General features: G+C 45.0%; 1 protein-coding gene across 1 annotated transcript in view; it reads left to right on the forward strand.

Annotated features, from left to right (window-relative positions):
• The window catches only part of PLXNA4 (plexin A4), a 438,326-nt gene that overhangs the window by 276,256 nt on the left and 140,957 nt on the right, over positions 1-21,113 (forward strand). The window contains exon 4 of the mRNA XM_026091208.1: positions 5,439-5,539. Coding sequence (XP_025946993.1) covers positions 5,439-5,539 — 101 coding nt within the window. The remainder of the gene's footprint in view (positions 1-5,438; positions 5,540-21,113) is intronic.

Consider the following 21,113-nt stretch of genomic DNA (forward strand, 5'->3'; position numbering starts at 1 on the left):
TTTCTTTTGCGATGTTCTCGCCTTTTTGCTGAGTTTTCAGGTGAGGTGGCTGAGGTACAGGAGCTCAAACAAGACGGAGGAATCCATGGTGCTTTGTCCATGAATCAGGCCAAATTAGAGTTAGCATCTTAGTATGCCTTGCACTTAACTAAACATCCTCACTAGCTCTGTTAAGGGTACAGAATCTGGTTCCACCAGTGGTCTCTTAGGTGCTTTTTGTCCTGCCCTATTTAATAAACTGTATTATCATGAATACTCTATTCAAGGCTTTGAAATCAAATAAGCTCCTCTCTTAATCTTCCTGCAGTTTTTCAGGGCTGGCTGAGTCTTGAAAGATAGCAGCATTCACAGAACCCACACGGCTTGACAGAGTCACTGTTCAGTGTTTTGGAAATGTATCTTTTGACTGTTGGGAGGGAAATTGGCTACTTAAGATGCCTTTTTGTACATTTAAATTAACGTAGTCCATCAGACTGAATAAATCCCGCTGCTGTATTAACATCCAATTATAACAGCAGAGATTGAGCAATGATTCACGTTTTTACCAGAATGTTGGCAGTTTAAGGGAAAAAAAGTAATGTATATTGAAATAAAAAAGTCAAAAATGGAAGCCAGAAAATTATGACTGAGCACATAGCAGGAGCTTTTGTGAATATATAATGGCAGAAGCAGGAGCCAAATTTTTAACATGATTAGCTGTTACTGTCTATCAGATCCAAAACCTCAATCATTTTGTTTTAAATGACTTTGTGTAACTCATTCATACTAGAAATAGAGGATGGACGTGAGACTGGGAATTGCACTGCTGAAGAAGCTGCAGTTTGGAATTTAGATTAGATCAGAGGTGAGGATGGCTGCGGTGTTGTGAGAAAAGCCCTGAAGTCATATGTAGCAGGCGAGCTCTGAACTGTACAGCAGTTTGGAGATTTTGTCAGATTTTTCAAGATGTCCTTGTGAGCCAGAAACTCATGAACTATTTTTTTTGGGGACCTCTGAATACAYGTGTTGATGAAATTAAATATCTTTTCAAGTCCTACAGCAGCTAAGGCAGCTGGATGGGCTCATCAGTTTCTTGCTGCCCTTGACAAGGACATCAGTTTCACTTACCACTTGTCTGACTCTGGCTCTGGGATTGCATCTCACTCTGGATAGCTGTGAGCTGGGCACAGTCTGGATGGTGAAGCTGCCTGAGAGATACAGGTCTGGGGAACTTGACTTTGCCAGCTACAGGTCCTGACCCTGCAGTTTATTCTATTTACGGAAGGTGATGGTGGTGAGGCTCCCAGATCTTTCAAAATCCTAATTGTAGAGCAGTGATCTGGGAAATCCTGTGGCAGGCTGGCTGCTCTGCAAGTGCTGCGCTGGAGATGAAGCCTCTTGCCCCTCTGGTCTGCTATGGAGAGAGCCATGGAAGCACAGCAGCTTCTAGCTATCCAGCAGGCATGTGGACAAGGACCTGCAGGAACCTTCTCTTCATGTCAGGGAGCCTGGAGCCTAAATACGTTGTGTTTAATAAGTTATTGTTCAACAGTCAGCTCTTTCCTGGACTCCTTGCATGAGTTTGTTCAAATGTCTTAGGCCCATGTCTTCAAAGGCATTTAAATAACACCTGCTTCAACTGGATGAACCCTCACTTTCCGCCTCAGATCACGTTGGTAAAATGGGGATATATGCCTCACCTCTTTCTTCTGTAAGCCCTCAAAACAACAACGGTCTCTTCTTACATCAATATGCTGCTTTAGCACAGTGAGCTAAAATACCATCTCTGCTCTGAGCACTGCAGGAATATAAATGGCTCTAACCTGTCTGGTAGTGCCCTAAAATGGAGAACACCTTGCCTTTTTTAATCCTCTGTCTCCTGAGCCTTTGTTCAGGTTGCTGCAAAATGTTGTGTCGAAGTTCTACCCAGATGAAAAAGCAGTGGTGAGGAGCCTCAGTGAGGCTGGGAAATGATCTTGAAAAGTTTGGTAGACTTTCCAAGGMTGGAAGTTGTGTGGGTGGAAGGAACAATCACGGACTAGTTTACAATGGAGATTTCAACCTTCAGTGCTGTCTAGTCTCTTCGTCATTATGAGTAATGTCAAGGCACTGTAATTGGGAGGTTGCATGAACTTTTCTTTTTCATATATTTTAGGGGCAGCATAAAAGGCTGACTGCTCCCAGGGGGCACRGACAGTTCTCAAAACTTTCAACTTGCAAAGCGGAGCTGAATTAATTACAGCTTACGTTCCAAAGGAAAATAAGAGCTCTGATGTGTCTTATTTGCTTGATGTTCTTTTTCTTTTTAGCTGATGACTCCTAGGCGGCTTTTTTTTTCAGTCGTAGCTCTTTTGTTTTCTGTAGTTTCTTCCTTTATTAATTAGAAGGTCTGACACTACAGCCCAAGACATTTATCAGCATGGTACAGTTTTAATTAATTTTGCAGTAAAACTACTTGAGGTGAACTCATAAAAGGTCTCCTATAGCAGGAATAGCACACAGCAGTGTGAATGGTGACACAGGATGCCAAACACTCTGGAGAGCTTTGCAGGATGCGGGACGGGGCTTGGTACAAATTCATGTTGCGYAGCTGTGTGTCTTTGGGACAGTGGCATAGACAGGGCGTGTTCCTAAACAATATACAAACTATATCCTATAAGAACGGAGCACCCTAAATACATTGAAAAGACAGCATGTCTGTAAAGAGGAGGATCTGGATTCCCAGTAGGTTCCTGCTGTCTCTGAGAGGAGTTAAGATATACTTTGATGGCTAATTAAATAATAATAATAATAATAATAATAATAATAATAATAAACTATAGATAGAGCTTTTTTTCTTTTTGTCTTTTATTATTCTGTTGTTTTCATAGAGATTTGCAAAGAAATTGCGAATTTCAGTCCTCTAGAACTTCTTTCTTTTTCATACATCATAGCCACAAGCGGATTTTGACTTAGACCATTAAAACTCAACATCTTTAGATGTCAGAATAGTGCCTGTTCTGATCTAAACTTCCTAACCAAGGTTCACTTCTGCGATGCAGATGTAAACTAGCTCAGAACCCGAGATTCAGAAAGATGTAGACCTCCGGATAATGAGGATAAATGGAGCAGTACCATATGTTAAATCGAGGGTAGTTTGGACAGGAACTTCATAGCCAATCCCAGCGGTGTTCACAAGTTTCTACTCTTAAAGCGGAGATTACACAACCGATTGCATCTGGATTAAGGAAGGGCAAATCTATAGTCTTTCAGACATGATTTATCTACTGCTTCTACAAGTACTCTTATGTTCACAGTGGAGACATAGCCAAGCTAGATGTGACCAAGGAGAAATAATTCATAGTACATTTTTCCCAGGTGGAACTAACAGGTGGAAAAGACCAACGTAAGAATTGATAGGGTCTCCACCCTTTGATGTCTTTATGTCAAAAGTGTATGTCTTTCTGGAAGTTGGACTGTAATGCAACACTGACTATTGGACTCAATATAAGTCCAAATGGGTGAAATCCTGAAGTATACCGAAGTTTAGATTTGATGAACTGTTGATTCCTTCTTGCTCTAATGTCTAAGGATGGTAGAATAATTCATTCATGCCCAAGTGATCTTAACTTTGGAAGTTCTTGATATTTACAGAAGTTTGCATGACTTGCTCCCTGTTTTGATCTTCCCATTTTCATTGCTCTGCGGTCTGCCCTGAATAAGTTCCTATGGTCATGGCTGCAGATTAAATTTGGGAAAGTTCTTTGAACAAAAGTTTACAGCTTCTTTTCTCTTCATCTTTTTTTTTTTTTTTGACATTTTTTCTTTCTCCATAAAAGCTTTCAGCAGCCATGTTTTGTTTCTCTGGGAGACTTGACACAGGCAATGGTACAAAGGATAAACAAATCCCAACATAATTACATTTGAAGTTTGCTAAAGCTAATGCTAACTGCTACAGGTAAAAATACAGATTTTCAGAGTTTTTGCATAGACTATCTACTACCATGTGAGGTGCCTCTGTAGGGGCTAGGAAGCCAATAACTGATACAAACAGAAAAGATCTTCATAAATACCGTGGAATTTTGTGATTCTTCTTGCTTCCTCTCCCTTCCCTTCTCTAGCCCTCTTTCTTTACACAGATATATTTATAAAAATCTGTTCTTGTTTCATTTACAGACACAATCAGAATGGATCCTAATCTGTCACTTCACAGTTCAAACTCTCTTGCATGCTACACCAAGTAAAAAATTGTCACTAAGATCCAGGTGTATTCTCTTGTCATCTGTCACTAGTAACTGTTCTGCAGTTTATAGCTGGCAGTTCTCAGTAGTGTTTCATCAGGATAATACCACACTATATCATCTGCAGGAATAAACTCTCCCTGCTGACATGAGCTGGGGTGAAGGTACTGGCAATTGGCTGTATATTATAGAAACTCTCTGAAGCTTATTCAGTGGAAAAGAGACTACCAGGTTATTGGGCCCAAATTGTATGTTTGGCTTCAAAAGAAGTAAGGGGCTTACAAAACCTAATAGGAATCAAAAGGCTCTGGTCCATGAGACAGGAGGTCAGGCAAGGCAGTCCCTTCTGTCTCTGAGATGTCTGGCTGAAATGCTTTAATTAGAAAGAAAGAAAGAAAAAAAAAAGAATATAGTAAAACACATTTTTTTTAGCAGTAGATGGGTGTTTGAGGTTCACCTCTGATGCTGCAAAGTCAGGATGACAGCAAGATGATTCAATACCCAGGCTGGCATCCTCATCCCTTTTGTTCTTGGAGCACCTCCTCTGGGGGTGGAACCACTCTTGGTTGGAAAAGCACGTGGGCAATAGGGTGCAGAGACACCGTTCTCCTGGGACCGGTGGCAACAGGACACAAAGATATTATGAGACCTTGGCTTCCCCAGGGAGCCAGAGAGTGATGCAGTCAGTAATCAGAACATAGGGGAATGCTGAGAAACAGCGAGTCGCACCTAGAGCAGAAGATCGCACGGGGCAACAGGTTGCTACAGGCCTTCAAGGGACATGAAAGAGATGGCTGTGTTAAGGGCTTGCTGCAGCCGTTCCTGTTTGCGTCTTGGGTGGGAACTGAAGCTGGGCTAGTCCATAACTATTTGGGCTTTATGGAGCAGTGATCTACAGGCAGGCAGACTGTTTTGCTGAATCCTCCTGAAACTGCGAGAGTGAGGTAGTCTGACAATCAAGTGCGTGAGAGATCGTGGGAAAGAGGGGGAGGCCACAGGGGATGCGCTGATCTGAACAGGGTTACACCAGGTTGAACTCTGGAGAAATCTGCAGCTTTATTCAGAGAATACCTTGCTGCACTCCCTCTGCCCCAGGCATGCTAAGCTCTGCAAGGAAGTCCCTGTGGGAGGACGGGCACCAGGAGAAGAGGGTAGGGAGGGTGGCACCCTCACCAAGTCATTAGGGAGGTTGCAGAGCTGTGTGACAAGCCTGACAGCTTCTCCTCTTTCCTCCTGCAGCTCACCCGGGTGCCCGTGGAGTCCTGTAGCCAGTACGAGACCTGCAGCGAGTGCTTGGGCTCAGGCGACCCTCACTGTGGATGGTGTGTGCTTCACAACATGTAAGTACCTGACGGGGTTTGTCACTGTCACATCCCTGCTTCCCCCCAGCCGGGTTCCCTCGTCAGCTGCTATAACGCATGGTAGAGCTGTAAATGGGTGTCTCAAGAAGTATTTTGTGGACAACAAGGGAAGAGAAGGGTAGCAGAGACTTGACAGATCTCAAGCACCTGATCCGCAGTCTGTTGTCTTCACCAAGAGAGCACGTGTCCACTCTGATGTGCTTCGAATCAAACCGTCCTGCCATTCCTCTTCAGGGGACAAATACCTCCTTGTTTGCATTGGTTAAGACAGTTTCACACTCACTAAAAGCCAAGCTCAGAGAAGTGTCTCAACAGCCACAGCTTTCTACCAGAAGCCTGAATCTCTCCTCTTTCACACTTGTTGATTTCCATTGCCCTTTGAGGGGGATCAGCACCCAGGTCCCTGGAAACACCAGGATGTCCAATCCAAGACATATTTCAAGGGCACTTTATGACCTATTACCTCACTATGGGAAGGTGATAACCCTGAAGATGAGTGTTAGTCATCTCTGGGTCAACTCAACTGTGCTGGCATTGCTTATTTGGCTTATCTGGTCAGGATGCTGAGCAAAGCTGACTGCATCCACACCCTTGGTTTTCTGTATAACAAGCCAAGAAGGGACCTTATCCCACTAGGGAGGTGGTCCTGAGGGGGTTCTGCTCTACTATACCACCCTATCCAAGGACTCTCCAGGAGCTTCAGTTGAGGTGTTCCCAGAACTGGGAGATTAGTATGCTGCCTTTGTCTGGCCCTGGCATTTTTATGGTGGCTTTGATCTTGAAGTTTCCTCCCTGCAGCCCTCACTGCCAGTGATCTCCTGCAGAGAWCCTTCAGCCAAAGCTGCAGAGAGGGAGGTGTCAGGTTGGCTGAGCTCCTGGCTATGAGTGGCAGGGTGATCTCATTTGCCAAGAACCTCTCAAMAGAGACAGTGGCTGGAAAGTGCATTGGATATGTCTAACCGTCTCCAGCTGAGTGTGGCTCTGCAGGGTGCTGTCACTCCAAGTCTCAGTGTCCTTGACAGGGATGGATRGTTATTCTGATGGACCCCGCTATTGCAGTGTGTCTGTCTTCTCCCACTGAGTTCACCTCTGAAATTCTTCCCAATTTGTTGCAAGTTGTCCCTATGGAGACAGTGATCCAGTTGTAGTGATCCCTGTTGGTACCTCTCCTTTCTTTAACAGAACAGGGAACAAGTCTGTTCCATATCCCAATCCTTTCTGCAGATGTGGAAGCTCCTTAGACTGTGTAAACCTCAACTGATACCGTGACGGTCTACTTAATTTCAGATCAGACCTAGGTGACTCAGCCCAATTTGTCTAAAAACTTGACTCAGGGTCTGGAATTGTTCAAATGATCCTTGGCAAACCAAGCCTGAGCTGTGGTCTTAGGCATGAACCTGTGCAACTTTCATCCTCAGCGCTGCTGACCTGAGGATATTTTCATTTGAAACMTAGCTCTGATATGCTTTGATCTCGCCTTATCCTGCATCCATCCCACAGAACACTGTATGTTTTGCTGTCAATAAAAGGGCAACACACACTGTATGAAAGTATAGGCAAGCATGATGTTGGCCGTTGATTGAACCACARCAGTTTTAGGGTCAGTGGCAACAAGCAATCAATATACCCAGGAATAAATCTCCCAAAGGAGTGGAAAGGGGCAGAGACAACTGAGTGAAAGAAACATGATGGCTGGTGCAAGCCATCTTGACTAGAACAAGAATCCCACACTCACTCTGTCCTTCTAGGGAAGTTGGGCCTCACAGTCCAGGTATGAGGGACAGCAAGATCCCCAGGTCCTCTTCCTTCTGGTCTCTTGACCTTTGTTTCCTCATCTGGTAAAAAACAGAAGTGACTCTTATTTATGTACCCAGGGTCAAAAGAATTAGTTCATTGTGGATTTTTGAAGCAGCTGGAAGGCAAATGTTATAAAATCCCACTCCAAAGTCTTTCCATTCCTCCTGCTTTCCATTGCAGTCAAGAAAACTGGCTTCCAGTTCTAGTTTGGAAGGAGATTTCAGTGCAGCCTCACGTGGTCCTCTCTGGGCCCCAGTTTTTTCATCCTCCAAGATAACCCTGAAAGMAGAAGGGCCATTTAGATCCCATTTGGTAGGGTTTGGCTATGCAGAATATTCAGGRTAACAGTGCCATAATGTCAAGGTCYTTATTTCCATTAGACMTCAGAACCCCTTAATATCCATTAACAAATTTTCCTCAAGTTCAAYGCATTGTCAGTAACTCCTGCACAAAGCTCTCGGGGGAAATGTGTCATAACCATTTCCCCTCATGAGTGCTAAACTTTCTCTCTTCCCTCCCAGTGAGGAGCTCAATGGCTTTACGGTGCACGGCTGAATCCAGCCATGCAGTCGTAGTAGCTGTTTTAGGGAAGGGACAGAGGGGGCAGATGGATTGTCCAAGACCTGGCCTGGTAGAGCGGGACTGGAACCCAGATCTCCTGTGGGCAAAGCCCACATCCTTCCCCTCCAGTACAAACCATCAAAAGAGACATTGGTAGGCTGCAAAACAGGTGAAAGCTCCAGATATCTTCCTGATGGCTACAGCATTTGCTTTTTTTGTCTTTCCCATGCTGATTGCTGTTATATTGGGATTCACGGATCAAGGGCTGATATTGGCCCTTCTCCCCAGGCCCCCATTTTCAAGCTGTCCCGATCTCCTGCCACATGAGAGGGCTGGGAGCTAGTGTGATGGTGTCTGGGGACGGCTTTGCATCCAGCGTCTCACGGCTGAGCTGGACTGTCTGTACRGGGGGCGGCGTGCCAGGACTCAGGAATCGATTTCCGTGGCTCCGGTGTCCTAACCTTACACTGAGAAACCTGATGCCGCTGAGAGAGAAAGAGACAGACAGACCCACAGACAGCTGCAGAAGAAAGGAGGGGGGGGGGGGATTGATTGGCTCCTGCCAGGAGAAGCGGAGAGCCGATATAGAGCAGGTCACTGGAGCTTTTCATCGCCRTATCTCTAGTCCCGATCTTTTCCCCCCTCCCCTTCCCTGCTATAGCTCAGCTCCCCTCCTGGGCTGCGTTCAGGCCTCTTTAGGCAGCGATGAATCATTTAGTTGGTGTAAATTGAAAATGTGGCGCTCGGTTGCTGCATGGGTCTCCAGGGAGGGCCAGGGGCTTTGGTGGGAGCCGGGGGGAGGAACCAGGCTGAAAAGCTAATAGCTGGCACAGAGACACTTRGTGCCTGGGAGAGAAGGCAGCTGGAGCTGCAAGGCCAACCACAAGGTCACAGCGATATCAGGGGCTCAAACCGGGGAGCTGCTGGGGGGGATGAAAGTCTCGGGGTCATGCTTGACACCCCAGCTGCCTGCAGAAAGGATATTTGGGGCTGAATAGCAGCAGCATCCCCTAAAGGCACAGGCACTGCTTTGTAATGGGGAGTTGTACTGACCTCGCTGGGTGCAGAAGAGACCTGCCCCAGTCTCCRTCATGTTGGCTGCTACTCCTAGATTGTGCTTGTGTTGCCTCATYTCACCTCCGTGAAGCCTCTCTCTAATTCTGGGATGAGTACTTGAAGAACAAGCACAAGCTGTCCTTAAGGGGTGATGTAGCCACCAGCCTCCTTCAGGTCAGGGATCTGCCCCTGCTGTTAGGGCAACTCATGGCCATGAGGTCATTAGCTACAGCCAGAGAGGAAAATGGTCCCCATTTCAGGGAGGATTTATGATATTTCCAGCTTGAAATGGGACAATTATTTTTTTTAATGTGAATGTGTCCTTTAAAGTCATTTCAGAAGGGGTTAATACAGCTGCTGCAGTTTAGTAATACCAGAATTATTCATTTAGACGTCAGTAGTTCTTACTTGGGAATTTTCTTGTAGCTTTTAGCAAACTGCTTAAAATTTCAAAACAAAAAGCCATCCCAACATGAAGCATTACTTGCTTTGTTTTTTTTTTTTTTTTTTTTTTTTTTTTTTTTTTTTTTTTTTTTTTTTTTTTTTTTTTTTTTTTTCTGCTTCAAACACAGTAAAATGAAACATTTGGGCATCTGCTGTTTCCCCCCTCCTTCCACCCCTCAGAAGCCTTTACCCACCCTAGAGACTTGACTAAGCAAGCCTTCAGCAAACACTTTTGAATTGGAGGAACTGACATTTGCAGAGTAGGGAAAGGAGGGTTTTGTTGAAGCATCCCTGCCCAGTCGTGCCACGGAGACAGCAGAACCAGGGCATTGGATCAGCTCTCTGCACTCTTGTGCTTGTCTGCAAGGGGCTGCATATGTCCTTTGAGGCCCTTGCAGCAGTACCAACCACCCTCCAGGACCCTTTTGGTCGAGGCATGGCCAAGATCTGTTATCCACAATTTCTCAGGCTGAGCTGGCCRCAGACTATCCACAAATTTGTGGCGGAGGAGATGGTGTTTATGAGACAGCAGAGAAGCCATATGAAGGCTTTTCTGGAAAAAGACATGTACCCTGGGGTATTTGGGCAGTTGCTCTCCACTGCCTCCTGCTTCACCTCTTTTCCCTGCCTGCCCTGTGGCTGCAGCATGCTTCTGCATCCAGAAGTTAAAATCCTCATTTCTAACACAATATGGAGGGAAACAGCGCTTAAACAAGTTGTTTTCTAGGGAGTGAGAGATTAGCATGGAGGAGGAGAGGCTTTTGTTATCCCTCCTTAAACTGATTGCCAGACCAGGAGAAAAAAGAAAAAAAAAAAACGAAAAAGTAACAAAGTGCAGCTCCTGCTGTCTCGTCTCAGCAGGTAACCTGATGCGATGGTGCTTGCAGAGTCTCATTGATCGTCCCTGGCTTTAACTTTCTTGGTCAAAGTCTTCTGAACCACTAGAGAGTCTCGAGTAACCTAAGCTGCCTATGGATTCTGCAATAAGACCTTTTTTGAAGGGTCTTTTGCTTGCTTGACTTTTTGTCTGATGAAAGACTGAGACTGTCTTTCAGGCTGAGGTTGTCTCTTTATTTCCCCCTTCCTCTCCTCTCTGTCACTTCCCAGTCTTTTTTACCRCTTCTGTAGGGGAAGGAGGATATCTCAAATTTGGAACAAGAAARGGATACTGGGAAGGGCAAGATAGATCAGGCTGCAGGATTCAGCCGGGCCAGATTGTTTTTGGAGGGTGGAATATCACTCTGAGCTCTGACAAATAGTGGAAAGAGTGGGATTTACTGATTTCCTCAGAGGATTTCTGGGAGGTCCGATGGACCTTCAGCTTCCACTGCAAGAAATCAGATCCTGAGCTACCCCTGCTTTGTGCTCCCCATGCTGTTTTGTCCCAAGGTGCAAACTGGAATCCCCTCAGAGTGGCAGCAATTTGCAGGTGCTAATTTTGAAATAAATAAATAAATAAATAAWCATTTTGCAATAAAAATAAAATTTTGCATTTGCTTGTTATGATGAATAAATCTGGGCAATTGTCACTGGGACCTTTTCTTTATAGGAGAGGCTTTCTGTGTTCTCTCCTGCCTCAACATTATCTTGCAATGGGTCAGCCCTCAGTGCCTTCAAAGACCAGGGAGACCCTCTAGAAAGGTGCATGTCAATTGTACCAGTCTTCTTAAGGCTGGATCAGCTGCATGAACAGTAAATGGCCTCCAACTCAAATCTTGCATTGCCTTGGAAACTTGTAGCTAGCTGGGCTGATATTTCCCCATCAGAGGGGAAGCTCAGAGCAACTGTTATCACTATGTTCAACTACCCCTGTGTGTCTGAGGTATTTGGGGGCATTTCTCATAGCAGTGGAAGGTTTTAGGGTAGAATGAGAGCTGTCAGGTACATGATGGAGAGAAAACCATAAATGATGGGTAAAAAAATATATAAATATATAAATAATAATTATATATATATATATATTTAGGAAGTCTGAAATCTTTCATTTGATTTGAAAGTTTCTGTTAGTTAACTGGCAGTGTTAGCACTGCCAGTCAGCGGTGGCAAAGGTARGAGTGAACCAGCTGTCCAGGTGCCTTGTTTCCAAAGAGGTCTTGGTTTGAGTCTTCTCCAGCCACAGCTGACACTCAGACAGCAGTACACGTGGCCTGTGAAGCTCTCCATCTGATAGCAAGGGAAAGTGGAGTCATCTTCCCACAATTGGCCTTGGCACGGAATGATTCCCACTTCTTCTCAGGTAGTTACTGAAACTGGAGACGGCATTTTAGCCTTTGCACAGAGGGAAGTGCGCAGCAGGGGGGCTCTGCAGAGTGACATTGGCCCATTAAGTATTCTGCATTGAGCCTAAATCATCTTTAATCTGTCTACTGAGGTATAGCTAAAGTACCCATCATTTCACACCTGGACATTGGCTCTCCTTTGGTACGGAGGAAAGAGCCCCAAATATGACAGCACYGCAATGGCCTTTTGAAGTGAGATAAAAAAGCAAGAGGAAAAAAAAAGAAAGCAAGAGGAAATTCTTGGGACAGGGAGCATGCTTTTTGAYGGGAATAAAGCCCTGAATGTAACTGAGGCTCTTGGGAATCCCATTTCASTACAGATGGGTGATGACATTGAGCAAACCACTCTGAACTGGCCCCACGCCTTTTAGCAGAACAGTCAGTCACCAGACCCAGAGAGCCGACCCATTGCTGTACCTGCACATCTTGCATCCGGCAGGGTCGGTGCCCTTCCATTCCCTACGTGCCATTGTGTCCCTTTTGGGAGYGCTTTCGTGTCTCCAGTCTAACTAGCAGTGCAGGGCAGAGCTGTGCCCTTCACAGGTTGATTATCTCGGTGGCCGTGACTGCCTGAGGCAACTCGGGGACAGCACTGGGCACTGCGGACAGTAAGACGCAGGCGTGTGGTAAATGTGTTTTGATAACAACCTTCTTCCTTGATTAGCTTATTTTGCTAGAGGGCAGTAGGGAGGGGCGGGAAGATAATTAGTTTGTGCAGTGGGTTCCAACAGAAGCTTTTTGTCGATGGAGCCATGTGAGTTTGGTGTCCTACTTGGGATTTGTCTCCATCACAGACACAGTCCCTTTGCCAGCTCCTCTCAGGAGAGAGAAGCATTATGAAGAAAGAGGATTTTGAGACCATAGGATTGCATAATGATGGGAACGGAGATGATACCTAGCAGCAAAGCAGTTAGGGGCTGCATGAGCAGCAATAGCAAAGAGGTGCAGTTGCAGGAAAAGACTGAGAGCAGAAATGTTGGCAGCTCAGGTTTATCACTGCAGCAAATTCAGCCTTTGCAGGGAAATATCTGTGGCTTTCCTTCTTTTCTGATGTGAAAGATGGCTRCTGTGTGTCATGGGCTAGGAAATAAGTCTCACATGCCAGGGCATGGGATGAGAAAGGGGTCATGGCATTCAGTGGTAACTAGGGACCTTCTACAGGACTTCCTCCTGGGGCCCTGACAGGGGGCACATCCTCATCACCTCAGCATCACCCCTGCTCTAGGACACTACACACCAAACTCAGATGGCTGGTGGATCTGGATATCTCACAGCATATACCTAAGTAACAGCTCAGGAGGGAACAGAGACAGGAAAAAGTTGTATGGCCATCCTGCTCAGCTTAGAAAGCTTGTCAAATATGCACTGGAGCTGAGATCCAAAGTTGCAGGGCTGCCATAGGGAAGGAGTGTACCCTGGCATAGATTATAAAGTTGAGGTTGACAGAGCCAGCAAAAGGACTTAGATATGGAGTAGCAACCTAAGGAGTTAATTCAAGTGCCTAAAGACAGATATATGGAGAAACCTACAAGTAGACTTTGAAATCTAGGTGTTTTAATTTATTAGTTGAATACTATGCAAAAGGCTTGATTCAGCTGCCCATCCACAGCTGTTTGCCCCAGGATATCTGAGGAGCTCATGTGGGGCTGGCAAATATGACAAAGAGCCTACTAGAGACCCATTTCCTCTGGAGGATAATATGAGGGCCAGCTGGGGTCCTTAGACAATCTCAAATGATGTTAAACACCTGTGTGTGGGCAGTGAAATGGAGGCCTGTCTGACCCAAAGCCCTGCTCAGGATGTCCTCTCCTCATGAATTCAGAGTCTGACCAAAATCCAAGTCTCGGTTTTGCAACTTGAGCTAGTTGCAGTCCTCACWAGAATTTTAAATTCCTCTATGGCCCTAATTTGCAGCAAGACTGGGCTGTTTCCTGCAAGGTTGTGCCATGCCCAGAGTGGGCTCAGCAAGTGTGGTGATGGATGGCTAGTTTGGGAACCTCAGTCTCGCTCACTGTGTTGTTTGCAGGGAATTGCTCTCTTTCTTGCCGTCAGACATTCCCTGGTGTCTCTRCAGCTAATGATCTGCCAATGAGGGAAAATGGCATGGCAGATGAGTTCTACCAGGGCGAGGGCATGCCTRCCTTTGACTGTGCTTCTCCTCTGGTGTTTCATCATCTTGTGCCGAACTCATGATAGATCTCAGAAAGTAATGGAGGGGATCAGAAAGCTCTTTTTCCTAAGGAAAAGCAGAGGGATCCTTTAAGGTATGTCTTATATCTGGATTCATATTCTCCATGAGTCTTTTGCACGTACACACACCCCTACTCATAAGCACAATCCATTCTGTGTTGCGCACTCCCCCTTTCTGCAGTTTGCCGTCACATTAGGAGACCTGCCACCAAATATTCTCGTGTGCTCTCTCTGTCTTCCACCAACACACATGTCTCCAGCCCCTAATTTTCCCTTTTGCTCCCACACCCCTCTGCATTTTTTCCCCCAAGCAGGTCTGCAGAGGCGGTGCTCTGGTCCTTTCCTGGCCAACTTCTGCACCAGGGATATCTTATCATTCCTTCCTGTAACATCTGATCCAAGGGATGGAGGCAAGCTGTGTGAGCTGATCATTTCATCCTGATGTTGGGATTTTGGCGGGGGATACTTCTTGCTCTGCTAGGAACATAGTCCTTTCCTCCTCTCCCTGAAAATATACAGACCTCTTTCATTTGGGGACTGGATCTCAGCAACTAATCATTGTGCCTTCTTTAACATCTCATCCTCCATTGCTTTCTACTTCAAGTTTGTCCTCCAGCAGCTTTTGAATAACACAACATCAAGGGCAGGAACCATCTACCAAGAAAGGCACAGATGTTTTAGGTCAGTTTCTACTTGCTGTGAATGATGGTAGCCAGATAGAGGCCTGATCTCTGGCCCTGAGGGGAGATATAGAAGTCCCTCCCTCATGTTCACCATAACAGTCACATAAAATATCTTTGAAATGAGCCCTGCCAGGTCCTCCTTGTAGTGCAGAGTGAGCCCTTGGTGACAGTAGACTGTAGCTCTCTGCTGAGCTCCCTTCCCCAGTGCAGCCAGCCACATACAGAGAAGAAAAGAGGAGGAAAAGTGCATTGACATGACTGTGGGTATCTGAGAGATGAGTGGCAGATCTGGAAATGGAATAATGTCCCTTGTCTACCCTCCCAGTGCTTCATAGATTGGACCAAATTAATTTCTGCCAAGGGTAATAGTACATTTTTAATAGAGCCCTGTCCCTGGAGACAGATCTAGGCTGAGCTGTCTAACAGGGCTGGCTGCAAGGAACCAGAAGGTTCAAAGAAAACATTTATTCTTCCCATCCTCCCCCAAGGGAGACCCCATTCACACTGATGAWCAGACATATGGGCTGGGCCATACACTCTTCTGTCACTAGCTATGTGCGTCCTTATGCACCGTCGGTACCTGGGGCAGTCCTGCTGCGAGCGCATATGGCTGGGTCATGCAATACAGCATACACCAGCCCTTGGCAAGAGGGAGAAGGGCAGGTTTCTGACGATCTTCCTGCACCATCTAGGAAGTTGTGTCACCAACTGGCAAGCCTTTTTGTTGACTATCTTGTAGCAAAGACTGGAGGGAAAGTCGGGGCAGAGAAATGTGTTGAGGAAGAGCAGCAATGCTGAAARGTCTGCAGGGACAGAGTGGAGGAGTTGGAGGATGAGTCTGTCTAACCTGGCTAAAGGGATTTGAGTGGCTGTGAGCACCATGAGAAAGCTGGAATTGGGGTAGGCTGAAGGTCTGAGGCAGTGTTGCAAGACATTCCCAGCTTTAGCGAAATGAACAGGAATGAAGGCAAAATATTCAGCCAACTTCAGTCAAGCTGTGGGATATTTCTGACAAGGAGAAAGTAGTTTTGAACCTCTTGGTACATTTAGAAATGGGTGCCAGGATAATACAGTAGTTAAAGCTTTTTTCTTCAGGCAAGGGAGATCAGTATTAATTTACCTGCTCTGCTACAAATATCTTTTATGATCTTGGACAAGATATTTAGGATGGGATTTATCTCATCTACAGCTAGGTTCCTTGTCCAGGCTCCCTCAGCAGCCAAGAGAGGGACTTTCATTTATTCCACCATGGAAGTGTTTTAGGTAGTGGGGGCAAATACCCTCTGGGAGTGCCAGTTTCTCTTACTAGCCATTGGGGAAAGCTAAATGATCATGTCAAACTTAAAGCCTAATTTACAGATGACTCCCATCCTTAATTTCCCTGTGTCTCAACCTCTTATCTTTAAGAAGGGGTAACAGATCTGTTCTCCCTGGCAGGGGACAGTGAGGTCCAATGTGTTTAAGCTCCTTGGGCTATGAATAAGTTGCAGAAGTCCTGTAGGGAGGTAGGGTTTGGTGACTGCAGGCTCCCAGATAGTGCTGACTATACAGCTCAAAGATAATTATTTCATCTCACAAGTAGCTCAGGAAGTTTTTGGGTTGCTTAACACAGGAGGAACAGCAGCAGATATGGCCAGATGGAAACATTTGTGTAATTCCTTGCTTAACCCACTGAACGTACCCAAAACACCCTTTGTCCTTGTCTGGCTGTTAAAGGAGCATTGGTACCAGAAGGGTTAAGGCAGGCAGGACAGAGAGAAATGGATCAGCCACCCCCTGTGTCTTGCTTCCCCCTCCCATGTCTCATTCCCAATGCCTCCTGCCCCTCTGGCCTCAGGCAGAAGAGGAGATCTACATTTTAATTGAGACACGTTAAGAAAATAATCGCAATATAGCTCACCCATGMCTGGAAGGCTTCTCCCTTGTTAGCTCACTGCAGATGCTGAGCCCAGGTTGGGGGGTGGTGGTGGTGATGGTGGGCGGGGAGGGGGTTGTGTGGCTGTTTCTCTCCTGTCTCTAGCCCTGTTTGATTCCTAGGTCTGGGGAGGAAAGCAGAGGGCTGGAGCTGTCCGGATAAAGTAGAGCAGAAAGTGGTAAGGCCTCACTGAGGTCTTCTCCCCCCTTGCAAGTAACAGTGGCATGCAAAACCCAGCCATGGTGTGTGCCAAGCCATGCATGGTATCAGAGCTCCTGGCAGCCTTGGCCCTTGAGGAAGGGCTCCTCAGGGAACCAGGTCTTTGTGGGGAGGCTTTTCCCCCTTTTCTAGACAGTGCAGCACTCTGATCTCTCCCCACCCTCTAGTCCCCAGGAGCAGGAGTGGGAAGGAGGCTGAGGTGCTTCAGATGTTTGCAATGCAGCCTTGCCTGCAGGTCATCAAGAAGGAAAGTGGGGTGAAGGGGGGCCTCTTTAGTCTCCCACTTGCATTAATAGGGCCCCACTCTCGTGACTTAAGGTCTAGGTGTGGAGATGACCAAAGGGAAAGCAGACTCCTTGTGCTTCATTGCAGAGCTGGAAGGAGGTTTAAGCAGTTTCTTCTTGTGCCCTGCCCATGTGTGACCCTCCTGATAACTGTACTCTCACAGCTTAGAGGATGCTGCGCTGGATCCTGCCCTCTCCGTATTAGCTGGATCTCACTCACTGGTGGTTTTATCATCAGCCCAGAAACTAGCTGAAGGCCACTATTTTCTCTCAGTGTGAGAGTCCTTAGACCCTCAGCGGAGACCGCAGACCTTTCCTAGTGTGGTAGAGAGACAGGAGCCCCTGCGAGCCTTCCCTTCACTCTGAGCTGGGACCTGGCAATGAGACGCCCACTGGGCAGGCACGTTTTTGCCAGTCAACCCTGCCAAATGAGCACTACCTTCTTTTGTGCAGATCGAGGGGGCAGGATTTTAGTTCAGATAGCATCTTCCTATTTTGCTTGCTCATCGTCTCTGTGAGCGTTGCCTGGCCTGATAAGATGCTATCAGAACTGAACATCTCTGTTGGAGACAGCGAGAGAGATGGCTCAGCCAGCAGTGGCTTTTCTTGACCCTTCACAGGCTTCCTGAGCCTCTAAGAGTCAGCCAGTTAATAATGGCAGGAGGATGACTTTGGGAGGGCTGCCAAGATCTTTAGCTCTGTGCTATTCTCAGGGAGAAAGGAAATTGCAGACGTGGATGACAGTGAACCAACCTGATTGCTTCCTCATTTTCACCTGTCATCCCCAGCCCCAATCCTGAAAACAAGCCTGCAAGTAGCTGATTGTATGTGGAACCTTGGAAAGTTGAATGACATTTTTTCACCTTAAATCTATTGCCTTGTGTAAGTTCTTTCCAGGTATGGATCTGAATTCTGCAACCTCTCTTAGAGTACTCCTAGGTATGAACACAGTTTTCTACACAGTGGGGACTTAAGCCTTACTGGTATTAGGGCAACAGTGATTCTCTGCTCTCTATTTTGCTTTCTGCTCTAAGGACCAAGGGCATAAAATTGACCTTGAAATTCCCTCCCGGCTTTAATTAATGGAGGATCTACAGGGGCTGGTGAKAAAGGAAGGAGAGCAGACCCATGGCATAAGCTCATCTGGCTGCTTGACAAGACATCATTCAACAGCCTTTTGAGCTTCTCAGGAACATCAGTCCAGTTACTGAGTGTTGTACTTAATCTAGCGATTGCGATGAGTAGGGGAGGACAGTCTTCCCCGCTGCCCCATTCCAAGTTAAAAATTAAGAGGAGAAGTAAATGTTTTGACTTCTCACTTTGCTTGGATATTTAGGGAATTTACTACTACTACTACTATATATATATCTATACACACACACACACACACACACACACACACATATATACATATAAAAACCCTTAAAAGTGAAAAAATGTATAGCATGAATGATAGCAAAATCAATTAATACTAACAGTATCTATTAAACATATCAGACTCTGTAGCTTTATGGGAGTACGCTGCTACTCTGATATGATCATGACATCATTAACATGATATAAAGGACCAAAAAAATCAACAGCTTGCTGAAGACCAAAATTAAGGCCAAGCAGTGTTATAGTATATCTTTAAATATCTGAAACAGCAACTTGTCTCTTTCATGTTAGAGCTATTTGCAGCTGAAACATCTATCAGAAAGTAGACTGGAATTTGCTGGCCCGACTGTTGCTTTCCTGCAGCTACCCCCTTGGGATACTTGGCATGAGGGTTGGCTCGCTTTTCCAAACAGTCTGGACACAAACAGAGCAGAAAATCTGATCAGGGCATAACCCTGGAGGGACTCCAGAGAAGGCAGAGGGTCTTTGCAATAGGTAGCCAGACAGATCATGACAGATCCCATAGGGCACCTAGACAGACTTTAATGGGAGGAGTCCAGGGTCCTGGTCCATAGAGCCTATATCTGTAGTAGTAAATTAAGCAGCTCCAGGGAATGCTATTAGACACTGGAACACAATTACCTACGCTGTAAAATTTTTAAAATATAGTTTGGCTTGGGCTAACTATTGCTCCTTCAAACAATTCCTGGACGTGGTTTGGGAATTAAATGGGTCAGGGAGGATTTCCATTAGGTGTTTTGGAAGTTAATAGCATTTTATAGCATGAATGTGACCAGACCACGTCATTTGGCCCCAGGACCAGAGAATGTTTCCTGGTATTGTTTGATACACTAATGGGGTGCAGCCACAGCTTCCATTTGCAAAGAGAGAGTAAGAGGGAAATCCTGGAGGAAAGGCATAAGCTGTTAGATAACAGGCTAAAGACCAGGACTTCTAGTGGAGCATTTTCTGAAACCAATCACAGAGACAAAGTCTCAGAGCACAGTTTTAGAAAATGGAGTAGCAAGAGTTTATGAGGAACGTGGAAACCTTTTGGAAGAGAGGGAGCCTACAAAGGATGAAACCTGACTGCTGCCGGTTAAATAAAAAATAGGCTGGGGGGAGGTTTTGAAAGTTGAAACTGGATGAAAGCTGACAGTTTGGTTTGACACATCCTCTAAAAATGAAATCATAATAAGTCTTTATCCTTGAAAATTGGTTGAGTTGGAACTTGATAAAATGAAGGTAGGAAACAGCAAAAATCAGCCTCAACAAATGTCCTTTTTAATCAAGGCACATGAAAATGGTCAAACCAGACCAAAATCAGATATATAGTTGCTCCTATGCACATGCAAGTACTCTGCTTTAAATGAAGATACTTGTATAATGGTCATTCCTCAAAATCGATAGAAGAAAGCCAATCTGTGCCATAAATTACACAGAAACAATAGGAAGTGCCAAAATGGTGAAGAAAAGGAATCTTATATTAAAGAAAATTTAAAGTCAAAGAAAGAAAATAGGGTGAATCTGTACCTAAGTAACAAGGTATCCCTGGAGATGTTAGGGCTCTTCTGTTAAACACTTGATCAAGATGGTGAAAATGATTGCGACATACTGAGAGAAAGCCAAAAGGTTGCGAGAGCAGAAAATGCGGTGATGAGAGACTTCAAGTATCCTCATATACATGGAGCAAATGTCACAGCTCTTGGCGCTCGTATCCTGTGAACTCACTAAAAGAGAAGCAAGCCTTGATTTAGTCTCCCAGACCTCACAGGATCTGTTTCAAGATATAGTTATCAAAGCATTTCTCTATAACAGTGACCACAATGTATTCAAATTCAGCACCCTATGGAAGCAAAAAGCAAGAAAAGAAAATTACAATGAGGTTCAACTTCAAAACAGGAACAACAGAAAAATGAGGAAGCTTGTTAAAAAGACCAGCCACATGGCTAAAGTACTTTGTGGTATCCTGGAGACTGCATAATAAGACATCATATAAGAGGCTTATTGTAAAGTTATATGCCCAATGAAAAAAAGACCTGAAAGACTGTAAAAGGAATGGGAAAAAAAAACCCAAAAAACAGCTTGCTTAAAAAGCAAGGTAAAGAGACACTATTCAAAACGGAAGTTGCATTCAAAGGAAAAAAAATAATAAAAAGATCACTAACTCTATCATGTGAATTTCAAAACAATCATACAGCAACCCAAATAGGAAACACATTGCTAGCCTCATAAAAATGGATACTAAAAACTTAACAAGGTTCCCTCTGAAGTTTACTTTCTTTAAAGAGCACATGTTGGAGGAACTGTCTGACAGTTAAGACTTAGTAAAAAAAAAAAAAAGGTTTTAGAGCAAATTCATAAAAGTGATGTTCACTGAAAGGTTCTTAACTCTGATATGAAATTGCTACATTATTAAATCTGTTGTACAACTCATTGCTTACACTGACATTGATACTGGAGAAATGAAAGGTGAAAAATATGTTATTGTTTTTTAAGCTGGGCTCATGAAGTGTCCAAAAACTTGAGTTCAGAAATCTGTCTTCTGTGCCTGGCATTTTAGTTGAACTGTGATTAAGAACAGACTGAAAAGAACATGGGTATGTACAATTTGCTGGGGCTGAGGGGCAATGTCACAAGTCTATTATAGTTTTTTAAATAAGTCAAAGAGCATGTGATACAGATGATCTGCTTAATACAGAAGAATTAGTACTTTTCCCATAGCAAAGAATTTAAACTATGCTGTCA

Source organism: Apteryx rowi, unplaced genomic scaffold (assembly GCF_003343035.1).
Source record: "Apteryx rowi isolate R43461 unplaced genomic scaffold, aptRow1 scaffold_9, whole genome shotgun sequence".
NCBI classification, from domain to species: Eukaryota; Metazoa; Chordata; class Aves; order Apterygiformes; family Apterygidae; genus Apteryx; species Apteryx rowi.